Raw genomic sequence first — 16,377 nt, forward strand, 5'->3', positions numbered from 1 at the left:
GATAACATAGAGGAGATATCAGGGGCAGCTGAAAAATATATTTTTTTAATTTCTTTTATTAAAATGAAGCAAAAAATCCATAGTCCAACAAACATTCACATTTTTACATGAAATACAAAAAAGCAAAAACAAACAAAAATCAAAACAACAATTTTTACATGTGATCACAAAGCCCACCCTCACCCTCCCATCCCACTTAACCCACCCACATCCACAATACCATATATTTACATAAAAACAACCAGACCACCCACAATTTATTCAAAAAACACTCCCTCAACCCTATCCCGGCCTATAACAACAAATTTTCTCCTATTACTCTCCTTCATGCTAACCCTCCACCAACATTACATTTCTTCTGAAAAAGAAAAAGAGGGAAAAAAAGGTCATTTAACATAATTACATCATTTATTTATACCCAATACTTCCAGTGTCTAAAACACCAAATTTCCTATGCTTTTACAGGACCAAAATTCTTAACATCACAAAGTCCTGATAAGACCTTTTTTATTGTGACAAATAAAAATAAATATGTGGACAGATCCCTCTGCGTTGGAGCTCTCATAACTGTCCTCCATACAAGCTGATTCACTGAGGGGTTCTTGTTGATGATCCAACAGGCAATATATAGCTGCTAAGTTTTATTTACCGTATTCACAACCTTCAAACTTGAAATCTAACACTCCACCATCTACTTCCACAATGATCAATTGATTAACCAGCCTACCAACCAACCAACCAGCACATATCATATGATTGACCCAGAGAATGATCATAATGTGTCCAAACACTTCTATGCCTTATCCCTTGAGAATCAAATTAAAATATATAGAGATTTAAAAAAAAAAAAAAAAGCTGTGCTAAAAGCAATTATAACAATATGCGGCAACCAGTAGGAAAATAATTGGCACAGGTTTTGGAACTTACAACAGTCAAGCAAAAGTTAGTTTAGAGCTAGGGACCATGAGCAGTCTAATACCACACATTTGAACACCATGAGACAAGTCTCTGAGCAGTCTAAGGTCTCATAGCTGAAAATATAAGGCAAGTGTCTTTGGTTACCTAGCACCAATGCAAAACTGCTGGTACCCGATGAAGTCTTTTGAGCACTGCACAGTCATAGGGATCAGTTTAGGGTCTATACTCACAAGTCCCCAGGACAGCTGCCACCTTCCAGCTTCCTACAGACATGTTCCAATGAGTGGAACAGTCTTCCTCCAGTCCAGATCCCTTGTGATGAGGCCCTGCAATCAGCTTCCCACAAGGTTCATCCAGGCCCTCAGCCTTGAAACCACTGAGGCCTCAAAAACAGCTTCACAGACCATGGGCTGTCTAATGGCGGCAGTCCCTAAGGCTTGGAACCCTCCTGGGAGAGAGAACCCAGCTCTCCAGTACTTCAGACTATTTATCACCTTTCCAGCCCCCATTGGGCTCTTTTCTCCAGGGATTGGCTGGAGCGTGATAAATATTTAGGCTGGCAATTTTCATATCCCTCCCTAAGCTCTGGAAGCTTCTTCCAGAGGCAAGGGGATTCAATCAAACTCCCAGCCCTTGAAACCCTAAACAGACCAGGGCAAACAATCACTGCTCCCTTAAATACAGAAGGAGCCAAAAACTAAATTTTGCTACATCATAAAAAAATGTATAAATAAAATATTTTTCTATTTAACTTCTTATCGAACCAGATCTCCTGGAATGTAAGTAAGGTCCTTTGCGCTATCAAAGTGAATGTATAATATAGTACTCTGATAAATTGCAGCTAGATCTAAAGTGTATGAGCGCATTAAATTGGTATAAAATAAATAAGTGATCAGCGCACCTTAATATTATAAATATAGATGATTTAGCACTGTGCGATAATCTGTGCAAAAATTGCTAAAAAATGCGACTGTGCAAAAAAACACTAAAAACGCTGTGCAAAATTGCTAGGTGCAAATATAAGCTTGTGTTCAAATATCAATTTGCTCATGGCACTGTGCAAAATACAAATATGAATCTGTGCACATAAGATGATTTCAGTGCACAAAAAAATATATAAATATCAATAATAAAATTCCTATGTATATGCAAGATATCAATGAGAGACATGTAATTTATATAGATGAATATAGCAATAATCCGTATAATCTCTCTTTATCACACTGTGGACACAACAAATAGTGGTGCTGCAATAGTTCATGAAGTGAAGATAAATAAAGTCTATGTGTGTGTCTTTTCCCCTGTTGTCAGGGAAGTGGGGTAAGCAGACATCTCCGGGTGGGGGGTACAAAGAATCCCAGCTGGTGACTAGGAGACACTGAGCAGTGTCTTACCATACCAGTAACATCCGTCCCATAGTGGCTACAGGACGGCACTCTTCTCCTCTTAACTCACTGAGCTCAATTACCATTCCATGTTGCCGGCACACAGCACAGACACTTCCCCATCCTGGGCTGTTCTCACCCCATGCTCCTCTCCATTCAGCAATTTGGACAGTGTTACAGGTGCCTCTTACATCGCTTCTGGTTCTCGTGTGGTCCGGTCACTTCCTATGCATTATGCGTGGTGTGACGTAATGCATAGGAAGTGACCCGACCACACGAGAACCGGAAGTGATGTAAGAGGCACCTGTAACGCCATCCAAATGACAGATCTGCTGTTTTTTCACTACTCTGTTGTAAGTTTCCACTTGGCTTTTAAATACTGTATTTATCGGCGTATAACACGCACCGGCGTATAATACGCACCCCAATTTAGGAGGGAATTTTAAAGAAAAAAAAACTTTTAGGAGGGAAGTTGAAGGGAAAAAAACTTACATTTAAATGCCCATCATTGCAGCCTTCTCAGTGCAGCCTTGCCCCAGTGCAGCCTTGCCCCAGTGCAGCCATGTCAGTGCAGCCATGTCAGTGCAGCCTTGTCAGTGCAGCCTTGTCAGTGCAGCCTTCCCCAGTGTTCATTGCAGCCTTATTCCAGTGCAGCCTTGCCCCAGTGGAGCCTTGCCCCAGTGCAGCCTTGCAGCTCGCAGTTTGATCCCCTGCGATCTTGAGCTTCAAAATCGCCGACCGCGATTTAAAAAATGGCGCCGTAGGCGCCGAAATACACAGAGCCGGTCCTCGGCTCTTCTCGGCGGCTCTCGTTCACTTTCGGCTCCACTCGTAGTCCCGCCCGGGATGGGCGTGACTGTGAGCGGAGCTATCCGAACCTAGCCGAGTACACTCGGCTAGGTTCAGGCGGCGCTCGAGTGAAGCCGAAAGTGGCCGAGAAGAGCCGAAGACTGGCTCTGTGTATTTTGGCGCCGGCGGCGCCATTTTCAAATCGCGGTCGGCGATTTTGAGCATCTGTCAGCTCAGGATCGCAGGGGATTGGCGTATAACACGCACCCGCGATTTTCCCCTGATTTTAAGGGGAAAAAAGTGCGTGTTATACGCCGATAAATACGGTAAATCAATCAGTTTATACATTCTACATTATGGGAGATTCTTCTTTATCCCCTGTACATATCTGTTGGGAATGAACATCTGTATGGACTAAGCCGGAGCCACCATCTAATATACAATACCTGGAGAGGGCCATCTACCATCACAACATCTTGGAAAGGTCTCCAGCTATACCCATCTAAACTGATTTTCACTATCCATATGGAGGTAAGAGTCTAGTGAACACTGAGTGATACAAACGAAGAGTGACACACCGGGCGATTTTATTGAAGAGCACTTATTGAAGCACTGTCTGCACTTGAAAAAAAAACTATTGCAGCCCCACTATTTGTTGTGTCAACAGTGTGATAAAGAGAGATTATACGGATTATTGCTACATTCATCTATATAAATTACATGCGTCTCATTGATATATTGCATATGCATAGGAATTTTATTATTGATATTTATATAATTTTTTTGCACTGAAATCATCTTATGTGCACAGATTCATATTTGTATTTTGCACAGCGCCATGAGCGTTCATTGGTATTGATTTATTTGAACACAAGCTCATATTTGCACTTAGCAATTTTGCACAGCATCTTTAGCGTTTTTTTTTTGCACAGTCGCATTTTTTAGCAATTTTTGCACAGATTACCGCACAGTGCTAAATCTACATATATTTATAGTATGAGCGTTCATTGGCATTGTTTTATTTGAGCACAAGCTCATATTTGCACCTAGCAATTTTGCACTTAGTCACATTTTTTAGCAATTTTTGCACAGATTATTGCACAGATCTCCTGGAATAATGTGGCATACAGTAGGCTTTCTGTGGGCCAGTTTGGTAAAAACTAATCTTGTTCATGCTGTACGGCTCCTGGGAATGCCACAATACACAGTAATAGCATAGGCTGAGGCTACATACAGTAATTCATCAACTCTTTCCGAATGGTAGAAGCGACTTCCCTCTGCTACCAGAAATATAAGAGAGTTGGGCGCTCCCAACCCTCCACCAACACTATTTTTGTCAGTAAATACAAAGTGGACTTTGATTAGCCGAGATGTAGAGGAGAGGTAGATGACATCATAATTGTACCACAAACAAAATTTTAGTATTAAGATTTGGAATAAAATTTATAGTTTTTTTAAAGTAGCATTCATTTTTTTAAGATTAATAAAGATATTATTTATTTTATTTTTATAACTGATCAAAAATTGTTTATTTTGTTAGTTTTGTTACTTTTTTTTGGTCTATGAATTATATTTTTTTTTCTGCAAGACAATATAATCAATAAAGCCTTGTTCGTGGTTAAACAAAATAATATATGTAAAAATGTGTTATCTTAGGTATTTTCAAAGTTATCGCTAAATAAACAGGCTCATAGTAGAAATGTAAAAATGGTTGTAAAAAAAGCTGAAGTGATTAACCACTTGCTTACCGGGCACATACACCCCCTGCCCGCCCAGGCCAATTTATATCTTTCAGCGCTGTCACACTGTGAATGACAATTGCACGGACATGCTACATTGTACCCATATGACGTTTTTATCATTTTGTCTCACAAATAGAGCTTTCTCTTGGTGGTATTTATACAGCGCTGGGTTTTGGGTTTTTTTTGCTAAACTAAAAAAAAAAAACCTGAAAATTTTGCGAATTAAAAAAAACAAAAACCGTTTTCACAGTTTGTTATAACATTTTGCAAGCAAACACATTTTTCTCCTTCATTGATGTGCGCTGATGAGGCTGCACTGATTGGCATTGATAAGGTGGTACTGATAGGTGGCACTGATGAGGCAGCACTGGTGGGCACTGAACGCACTGAGAGGTGGCACTGATGGGCACTGATCAGCAGGCACTGATGAGGCTGCACTGATAGGTGGCACTGATAGGTGGCACTGAAGGGCACTGCTGGATGACACTAATAGGTGGAACTGATGGGCACTGATAGACACTGGTAGGTGGCACTGATAGGCAGCACTAATAGGTAGCACTGTTGGTTAGACACTGATGGGCACTGATTGGCAGCACTTATGGGCACTGATAGGTGGCACTGATGGGCACTGATAGACACTGGTAGGTGGCACTGATAGGTAGCACTGTTGATTAGACACTGATGGGCACCGATTGGCAGCACTTATGGGCACTGATAGGTGGCTCTGGAGGGCACTGGTTAGCAGTACTGATGAGCACTGGTAGGTGGCACTGGTGGTCACTGTGTGGGATGGATGTCCCTTTTACAGAATCCGGCAATCGGCTTTATTTCTTTCTCCTCATGCTGTCAGTGTGAGGAAAAAAAAAACTATTACAAGCTTCTGTTTACATCACGTGATCAGCTGTCATTGGCTGACAGCTGATCACATGGTAAAGGGCCGTGATCGGCCTTTTACTACGATCTGTGATCCCAAGGACTCAGTGAGCACGCTGCCTGCGTACCACAGGGGGTGCATGGGCAGTGCCAGCACGGGAGGACATCTATGTACGCCCTCCTGGCAATGTAAGCTCATGCTATAGCCGTCTTTCACCTAAAGCACGGGGATAAAGTGGTTAAATATATAAAGGAGAATCCTCTTGCTGTAGCCAGTACAATGATACTTGGCGGAATTGAGGAAATTGGATGTTGTATAGAGAGGTCTCAGTACTAGAATGCCCTATAAATGATGATGTAATACATTTCTATGACTAAAATTTCAGTACTAGAAACCATATCCTGGTAAATCATACATTTCTAATACACATTTCAGGTAGTTTCAGGATGAGAAGAAGACTTACATTCCACTTTCATAGTAATTTGTTGTACAGTGGTCAATCCTCCTTTCAGCTGTACTGTGCATGACAATGTAGAGTTGTTCTGTTCCTTCCTCGCGGTGAAGGTGATTGTAGAGACGTGGGTCTTTGTACCATCTTCATTATTGTTAAGCGAATTTGCCTGTCTTCTGTTCTGGATATCTCCTGTCCAGGTGATTTTAGGAGTTCTCCTCACACAGGTTCCAGGAGATGTGCAGCTCAGTGTCACCGTCGCCCCATCAATCCAACTCTTTATGGGTGAGATCTCAGGTTTATCTGTTAGGTCTGCAATGATAACACACAGAAAACTCCTTCAATATTAACAATTACAAAATCAGAACACAGAATGTATTATGCCGCGTACACACGAGTGGACTTTTCGACCGGACTGGTCCGACGGTCTATCCGATGGACTTTTAGTGGACTTCCGACGGATTTTCCTGACGAACGAACTTGCCTACACACGATCACACCAAAGTCCGACGGATTCGTACATGATGAAGTTTGATCGGACTAAATTAAGGAAGTTGATAGCCAGTAGCCAATAGCTGCCCTAGCGTCGGTTTTAGTCCGTCGGACTAGCATACAGACAAGCGGATTTTTCGACCGGACTCAAGTCCGTTGGAAAGATTTGAAACATGTTTTTTTTCTAGGTCGGTCGGACTTTTGGGAAAAAAAGTCCACTGGAGCTCACACACAATCGAATTGTCCAACGGAGTCTGGTTCGCCGGACCAAGTCTACCGGAAAGTCCGCTCGTGTGTACGCGGCATTAGACAACAAATTAAGCTGCAACTATAGTCACACATATGCTGCTATTTTGTATTTTCTTTAGATACTTGATGATGAAGCCTAAAAGTGTGATGGCAGCACATTAGAGAGTCTGACCGCTACTCACATACATGCAGAAGCCCAGGTCTCTCCAATGGTCCCATAAACATTTCTCTGCACACTGCTCTATTCAACAATGATCTCGCTCCCCGAGTAGCACAGTTGATTGGAGCAGAGTACGAGGGGTGGGGGGGGGGTCAAGGCAATGGAGACCCTGGAGACCCGTGCCACTGCTTGTATGTGAGAGTAGTACAAGACACAGGGACACCTGATATGAAATGAATCTTTAAAATGTATGTCAAACAGAAAAACTTTTCCTTCTTGCTTTAGATGTGAGGAAGGTTTAATTGATTGTAAACCTCACCTTGTAAAACAACCCTTTCAGTTTAAAATAGAAAGGAAAGGCAAAACATTTCGGTATAGATATAAAAATAACATTATAAATACCTTTTTTCCCTTTTTTTATAAGTGATCACATTCCCTCTATTCTCAGCTGAATAATAGCTGTACACTGAACTTTCCAGTTAATGGCTGTGGGGGGGGGGGGGGGGGGGGTTGGGCGTGTCAGGACAAGTCTGATCATTGGAGGAGAGCAGGCTGAGTTCCCAGCAAAGCTAGAGAACTGACCACGCTGTGCTCACCTGCTTAGTGTGGTCAGTTTTTAATAGGAAAGCAGGGAGACTAGCAGAGACACCAGCGATTTCACACAAAGGAAGCAATACAAATAGAACAGGATAATTTCTCATATATTCATTCCTTCATGAAACGTGGGGTAGCAAATGCTTTAGGGCTCTGTTTCCACTACTGCGAGTTGTTTTGCGACTTGACACATGTCAAGTCGCATGACAAGTCAAAACCCATGTACTTCAATGGTCCCCGTTCTAATTGGTGCGACTCAAGTCGCAGCGACTCCAAAAAAGGTTCTTGCACTACTTTGTTCCGTCTTCGGTGCGACTTGTTCTCCATAGAAAGGTATTAAGTCGCAATGCAGTCGTATGTACACGACTGACACCGCGACTTTGTTGCGACTTCCATGGAAGTCTACGGAAGCACATGATCTCTGCTCCTCCCAAATACATCACTTCCTATATTGATGTATGTGAGTGTGGAAGACAGCAGGAAGCATGCCTAGGGCTAGAAAGAACAAGCGACAAGTTCATGACAATGAGGAAGTTGTCAGACAACGTCCAGCAATATATGACCTCAGAGATCCAGGTTACAAAGATCATGCAAAGAAGGAGAGAGCATGGTTGGAAGTGGCTCGCATATATTATGATACCTGGGACTCTTTATCAGCCACAGAACGTTCTTCAAAAAGTAAGTGGTTGATATATGCTGCTTAGCACTTTGCGCCTTGCACCTATTGCTAGGAAATTACTTACAACCCCCAAACATTATATATTTTTTCAGACACCATAGAGAATAAAATGGCGGTCATTGCAATACTTTATGTCACACTGTATTTGCGCAGCGGTCTTACAAGCGCAATTTTTGGGGAAAAAATACACTTTTTTTAAATTAAAAAATAAGACAACAGTAAAGTTAGCCCATTTTTTTTATATTGTGAGAGATAATGCTATGCCAAGTAAATTGATACCCAACATGTCACGCTTCAATTTTGCGCCTGCTCGTGGAATGGCGACAAACTTTTACCCCTAAAAATCTCCATAGACGACATTTAAAATTTTCTACAGGTTACCAGTTTTTAGTTACAGAGGAGGTCTAGTACTAGAGTTATTACTCTCACTCTCTCGATTGCGGTGATACCTCACACGTGTGGTTTGAACACCGTTTTCATATGCAGGTCTTACTTACATATGCGTTCGCTTCTGCGTACGAGCTCAGCGGGACAGGGCGCTTTCATTTTTTTTTTCTTATTTATTTGACTTTTTTTTTTTTTTTACACTGTCCTTTTAAAAAAAAAAAAATTAGGGTCACTTTTATTCCTATGTAAATGTAAACATCCCTTGTACAGCTGTGTACACACGAGCGGAATGTTCGACAGAAAAAGTCAAACGGAAGCTTTTCATCGTCTGTTCCAATCGTGTGTATGCCTCATCTGATTTTTTTTTCGAAAATTCTGACGGACCTAGAAATGGAACATGTTCTAAATATTTCCGACGGAATCAATTCCTATCAGGAAAACCGCTCGACTGCTGGTCTCACGGACCAAAAACGAGGCATGCTCTGAAGCAAGTACGAGACGGAAGCTATTGGCTTACTGGCTATCGAACTTCCTTTTTCTAGTCCTGTCGTACGTGTTGTACGTCACCTCGTTCTGGACGGTCGGACTTTGGTGTGACCGTGTGTAGGCAAGACCATTTGAGCGGAATTCCGTCGGAGTTCCATTGGAGAAACCTTCGGAGTTTATTCCGACCGCAAAACCGGTCGTGTGTACGCGGCATAAGAGGAAAAAAGCATGACAGGACCTCCTAAATATGAGATCTGGGGTCAAAAAGACCTCAGATCTCATATTTACACTAAAATGCAATAAAAAAAAAAAAAATGAAATGTCAAAAAAAAAAAAAATTCCCCTTTAAGACTGGAGGGCAGAAGTGACGTTTGATGTTGCTTCCGCCCTCAAATGTTATGGAGCCAAGCGGGGGGCTATCTTTCCCTCACTCGGCTCCATGCCTGTCACAGAAGAGGACCCGATCACCTCCGCCGCTACTGACAGCTCCGGTAAGTGGTGGAGACGGGGGCCCCCAATAAAAGTGATCTCGTGGCGAATCCACTGCGGAGACCACTTTTATCTGAAAGAGAACCGCCCATTGAAGAAGAGGATACTGGGGTTATAGCAGCTAGCTGCTGCCATAACAACGATATTCCTCTTCAAACTGCTGACATATAGCGACGGCGGGCGGTCCTTAAGTGGTTAATTGAACAAGATGAGGTTAGAAGCTGATTGGTTTCTATGCAGGAGTGAACTTGATTTTCACTCTCCAGCTTTAGTAAATATACCCCAATGAGCTCAACAGCGCCCTGGTAGTTCATGCAAAGCCTGTCGGTAGTTATAGTTCTCCCATTCACAGATTTCTAAAAAAAATTGTGACAGCGAGTTTGGGGAGAAAATCCCTGGCTGGCTGTCACTACAGGCAGCGGATCGGGGAGTGGCTGCAAGAGTGGGAACGTATTGCATGTTCAACCATAAAAACAGGTGAAACATGTAACTTGTTCCCAAAGCTGAATTTTTCCTTTCATCATCCTAATCTAATGATAGCCTAATACATACTAGCATTCCCTTTTCACTCCTGCACCACCTCTGTCCTGCCTGTCAGACATTATTTCCTGGCTGTGACTGGTGATACAGAAGCGTTCTGAGTGAATTGGGAATACTGGTTCCCTGCATCTGTGTCTCACTGTTGGCATTATTGAGCTGATTTACTAAAACTGGAGAGTGCAAAATCTGGTGTGGCTCTGCATAGAAACCAATCAGCTTCCAAGTTTTATTGTCAAAGCTTAACCGGTTCCTGACCGGCGCAGGACGATGTACGTAGGCAGAATGGCACGCTGGGCAAATGGGTGTACCTGTACGTCCATCTGAATTCCCCGCCGTGCCATTGCGTGCGCGCGCCGGCCGGGAACTCCGTGAGTCGGGTCGCGGGTCCCGCGGACTCGATCGCCGCGGGGATGCCCGCGATCGCCTCACGGAGAGGACGAACAGCATCTCCCCGTTCTGCCTAGTGACAAGTGTCACTGATCACTGCTCCCTGTCATCGGAGCAGTGATCAGTCTAGTGACACATACAGCCCCTCCCCCCTACAGTTACAAAACACTCCCCTAGTACTGATTAACCCCTCCCCGCCCCCTAGTGGTTAACCCCTTCACTGCCAGTGTCATTTACACAGTAATCAGTGCATTTTTAATCGCACTGATCGCTGTATAAATGACAATGGTCCCAAAAATGTGTCAAAAATGTCCGACATGTCCGCCATAATGTCGCAGTCACAATAAAAATCGCTGATCGCCGCCATTACTAGTAAAAAAAAAATTATTAATAAAAATGCCATAAAAGTATCCCCTATTTAGTAAACGCTATAACTTTTGCGCAAACCAATCAATAAATGCTTATTGCGATTTTTTTTACCAAAAATATGTAGAAGAATACATATCGGCCTAAACTGAGGAAAAAAAAAATTTTTTAAATATATTTTGGGGGGATATTTATTATAGCAAAATGTAAAAAATAATGCTTTTTTTCAAAATTGTCGCTCTTATTTTGTTTACAGCGCAAAAAATAAAAAATCGCAGAGGTGATTAAATACCACCAAAAGAAAGCTCTATTTGTGGGAAAAAAAGGACGTCAATTTTGTTTGGGTATAACGTCGCACGACCGCGCAATTGTCAGTTAAAGCGACGCAGTGCCGAATCGCAAAAAACGCTCTGGTCAGGAAGGGGGTAAATCCTTCCGGGGCTGAAGCGGTTAACTGAACAAGCTGAAGTTGGAAGCTGATTGGTTTTTGAGCAGAGATACACCACATTTTGTACTCTCCAGTTTTAGTAAATCAACCCCTGTGCCCACTGACCTTTTATAATGCACCCCCAGATCAGTTAGGATCAGTGGCGGCTGGTTCTCCATCGGTCGGGGGGAGGGGCGGGAGGCAGGTGAACCTGACACCTCCACCCCCCCGTCACTAAAGCCTGCACCAAACCCACTCCCCCCCCTCGTCGCAAGCTCACTTACCCTGTGCTGACCCCTAAGTCTCTCCGTGTCCCGGGATGCGTCTCTTCAGATGTACATCTCCTCCTTGGCAGCCAATAGGATGGTTTCTCCTTTCGGCCAATTGGAAGACGGAAACGTGCCGCTTCCTGATTAGCTGGGAGGAGAATCAGTGTGAAAATAACAAATATTAATTCGCTATTGTCACACAACTGGGTGGGCTCGGAGCGCAGTGCTCTGCGCCCTGAGCCCACCCTTTTTTTAAGCCAATTAGAGCCTTGGCTCTAATCACGTGCTTCAAAAAACACACCCACCCTATTTGGAATCCATGTGTCCAGTGCCCTGTATGTAGATCAGGGGGCTGGGCGCATGGATGGGCCGCCACTGGTTCGGATAGATTCGGCCCTGGTTCTACTGCACAGGGACTACAAGAAGCTGGTAACAGATCAACTTCAGATACTTGCATACACTGCTCGCAATAATCACTTCAGCACCGGAAGGTCATGACCAGGCCATTTTTTGTGATACGGCACTGTGTTAGTTTAACTGACAATTGCGCGGTCGTGCGATGCTGTACACAAATAAAATTGATGTCCTTTTTTTTCCTACAAATAGAGTTTTCTTTTGGTGATATTTGATCACCTCTGCGGTTTTTATTTTTTGCGCTATAAACAAAAAAAGGCAATTTTGAAAAAAACAAAACAATATTTTTTATTTTATGCTATAAAATATATTCAATAAAAAAAATGTAAAATGTAAAAAAATCGAATTTATTCATACATTTAGGCCAATATGTATTCTGCTGCATGTTTTTGGTAAAAAAATCCCAATAAGCATATATTGACTGGTTTGCTCAATATTTATAGCGTCTACCAACTATGGGATATATTTATGTAATTTTTATTTATTTATTTTTTTGTTACTAGCAATGGTGGCGATCAGATTTTTAGTGGGACTGCAACATTGCATCGGACAAGTTGAACACTCTGGGGTTGATTTACTGAAGGGAAACAGTCTGTGCACTTTGCAAAGTGAAGTTGCTCCAGGGCTTAGCAAATGAGCAGAAACTCTGCTGACTTCCATCAACCAATCATATGCAAGCACGTGATTGGGTACTATTTGCAAAGTAAAGCCTTATCTCATTTACTTACAGTGCCTTGCAAAAGTATTCACCCCCTTGGCTTTTTACCTATTTTGTTACATTACAGCCTTTAATTCAATGGTTTTTTTTAATCTGAATTAAATGTGATGGATCAGAACACAATAGTCTAAGTTGGTGAAGTAAAATTTGAGAAATATATACATAAAACTATTTTTCAGAAATAAAAAACTGATAATTGGATGTGCATATGTATTCACCCCCTTTGTTATGAAGCCCAAAAAAGCTCTGGTGCAACTAATTACCTTCAGAACTCTCCAAACAAGTAAGGGGACAATGTTGTTGAGAAGTACAAGTCAGGGTTAGGTTATAAAAAAATATCCAAATCTTTGATGATCCCTAGGAGCACCATCAAATCTATCATAACCAAATGGAAAGAACATGGCACAACAGCAAACCTGCCAAAAGACGGCCGCACACCAAAACTCACAGACCGGGCAAGGAGAGCATTAATCAGAGAGGAGCACAGAGACCTAAGATAACCCTGGAGGAGCTGCAGAGTTCCACAGCAGAGACTGGAGTATCTGTACATAGGACGACAATAAGCCGTACGCTCCATAGAGTTGGGCTTTATGGCAGAGTGGCCAGAAGAAAGACATTACTTTCAGCAAAAAACAAAATGGCATGTGGGAGACTCCCAAAATGTATGGAGGAAGGTGCTCTGGTCTGATGAGACTAAAATTGAACTTTTTGGCCATCAAAGAAAACGCTATGTCTGGCGCAAACCCAACACATCAAATCACCCAAAGGACACCATCCCCACTGTGAAACATGGTGGTGGCAGCATCATGCTGTGGGAATGTTATTCAGCAATCAGGACTGGGAAACTGGTCAGAGGGAAAGATGGATGGTGCTAAATACAGGGATATTCTGTGTGTGATTTGAGGCTAGGACGGAGGTTCACCTTCCAGCAGGACAATGACCCCAAACACACTGCTAAAAGAACACTTAAGTGGTTTAAGAGGAAACATGTAAACGTGTGGGAATGGCCTAGTCAAAGCCCAGACCTCAATCCAATAGAAAGTCTGTGGTCAGACTTAAAGATTGCTGTTCACAAGCGCAAACCATCCAACTTGAAGGAGCTGGAGCAGTTTTGCAAGGAGGAATGGCCAAAAATCCCAGTGGTAAGATGTGGCAAGCTCATAGAGACTTATCCAAAGCGACTTGGAGCTGTGATAGCCGCAAAAGGTGGCTCTACAAAGTATTAACTTTAGGGGGGTGAATAGTTATGCACACTGGCTTTTTCTGTTATTTTGTCCTATTTGTTGTTTGCTTCACAATAAAAAAAAATCTTCAAAGTTGTGGGCATGTTCTGTAAATTAAATGATGCAAATCCTCAAACATTGCAAGTTAATTCCAGGTTGTGAGGCAAAAAAAACACGAAAATGGGGGTGAATACTTTTGCAAGGCACTGTAGCTCTGGAGCAACTGCATTTTGAAAAGTGCACAGTTTATTTGCTTTTAGCAAATCAACCCCTAAGTGACACTTTTTGGGGACCAGTGACACCAATACAGTGATCAGTGCTAAAAAAATACACTGTCACTGTACTAATGACACAGGCAGGGAAGGGGTTAACATCATGGGCGATCAAAGGGTTAAATGTGCTCCTAGGAAATGCTTACTAACTGGGGGGGGGGGGTGTTGTCTGGGTGAAAACAGAGATCCATGTTTCTGCTTAGCAGAAACACAAGATCTCCATCTTCCCCTCTCACAGAATGGCAATCTGCCTTGTGTACATAGGCAGACCGCTGTTCTGCCTCTCCTGAGAACGATTGGCGGGTCCCGGTGGACATCGGGTCTGCTGATTGGCTCCCCCTGCGTCCAGTCAAAACGGGAGTGGGTCACCGGTGGCGTGCACACCCCAGACCCAGACACAAAATCATGTACAGGCACGTGATTTAGCACAGGAGGGCCGCCCTGCTGCAGTGTAATTGCATGGGGTACTCTATAAGAGGTTTAATATAATACATTTAATGATGTATTAATGACTGTAAAGCTGCAATAATTTGCTCTTTTATATTTGCCGAGAGTTCAGCTTTAGTAATGTCTCAAACTTTGATGGTGCGATCACCCAACATCCAGTTATTTATATGATATCTCCTCCCATTTACATGATTTAATGTAAGTAAACTAAAAGAGAAGGCTTTGCTCCAGGGCTGTGTATATAATATAATAGTATAATATATAATAATATAATATATAATAGAGACCAGGGACCAGGGCTTTTTTTCAGGGGGAACTTGGTGGAACTCAGTTCCACCACCTCTGGCTCAGACCCTTTGGTGCCTGCTCACCACAATCACTTGTAAATACAGAAGTCTGGTTTCTATGTTTACAAGTGACAGCTCTGCACTCTGTGTGTAACCCCCATGAACTCTGCACTCTGTATGTAATGCAATCCTGATATTTAATGCCCCTTTAAGACCCTTCTACTGTTTGTGAAATATGACCACACCCACTATTTGATGTGATTTGGAGGGTGTGTGTGGGGGGAGGGGTTTTGGGGGGTCGTGGTTGAGTTCCAGCACCTATTGTTTTATTTTTGTATTTGATGGTTGTAGATTGGAAGCTCCTGGGATACATTATTATTTTCCTTACCTGTTACTTTTACATAAGGCTTGATATCTAGGTAGGTGAATTTTATGTTATCTTCAACTCTGAAACGATAATGACCTTCATCTTTATATATCGGATCTTCTATGTAGAGAGAGCAGTCCCCTCTCCATACATCTCCAAGCAGAAAGAATCGTTCATTATTCTCATACTGGGAATTCCTTCTAGAAGTCACAGGTTCGTCATCCTTATTGTACCAAATTCCCTTAGCACTTCTAGTTAATCTTTCTTTCTCAGGCACAGTAAAGCTGCATGGAATGAACACACACAGACCTCTCTGGACCGTTACACTGCGAGGAGCATTTATACTGTATCCTGGAAGAGCTTCACTGTCAGTACCTACAGATTAAAAAAAAAAAAAGTGTGTGCTTTTTTTTTTTTGTTAAACAATTTTCATGTCTTGGTCACACATGTACACAATCATACATTTGGCTACATATTTCAATATAGTCTGTTCCTACCATTGTACTGTCAGAAAGAATAAACTTCATTTTTTATTATTGCTGTTGGTTTTCTCTTTGGAGATTTTTGATTACTTCCTTTCCTGGTGAAAACTCAGTTCAAAAATCTTAGCAGTAAAAAAACATTAATGAAAACCGGCAGATGTTCCTTTTTTTCTTGTCCATCCCAGCCTGATATGTCCCTTTGTTGAGGTATAAATAAAGCTTTGAAGACTACACTACATTAGTGCTAAAGTGGGAAGGGCTGGTGGCTAATGTGCATATCAGTCATATGACTGTCAATCTTGCTGGCTTCATACTTCCACAGGTAACCAGGAAGACTCCAGGCCTTGTTACCCTCTCCAGACTGGGGGCATCCCCAAAACTGAATGACAAAGAACAAGAAGGGTGCGCCTCGCCTCTCTCATTACCTAAGATACCGTTCATTAACCACTTCAGCCCCGGAAGATCTTATTCGGCACTGAATCG

General features: G+C 42.4%; 1 protein-coding gene across 1 annotated transcript in view; it reads right to left on the reverse strand.

Annotated features, from left to right (window-relative positions):
* The window catches only part of LOC141109816 (sialic acid-binding Ig-like lectin 13), a 54,991-nt gene that overhangs the window by 27,576 nt on the left and 11,038 nt on the right, over positions 1 to 16,377 (reverse strand). Inside the window, exons 3-4 of the mRNA XM_073601082.1 lie at positions 15,434 to 15,787; positions 6,172 to 6,471 (exon numbers count right to left, since the gene is read on the reverse strand). Of these exons, the coding sequence (XP_073457183.1) occupies positions 6,172 to 6,471; positions 15,434 to 15,787 (654 nt within the window). The remainder of the gene's footprint in view (positions 1 to 6,171; positions 6,472 to 15,433; positions 15,788 to 16,377) is intronic.

This window comes from Aquarana catesbeiana, linkage group LG10 (assembly GCF_042186555.1).
Source record: "Aquarana catesbeiana isolate 2022-GZ linkage group LG10, ASM4218655v1, whole genome shotgun sequence".
Taxonomy (NCBI): Eukaryota; Metazoa; Chordata; class Amphibia; order Anura; family Ranidae; genus Aquarana; species Aquarana catesbeiana.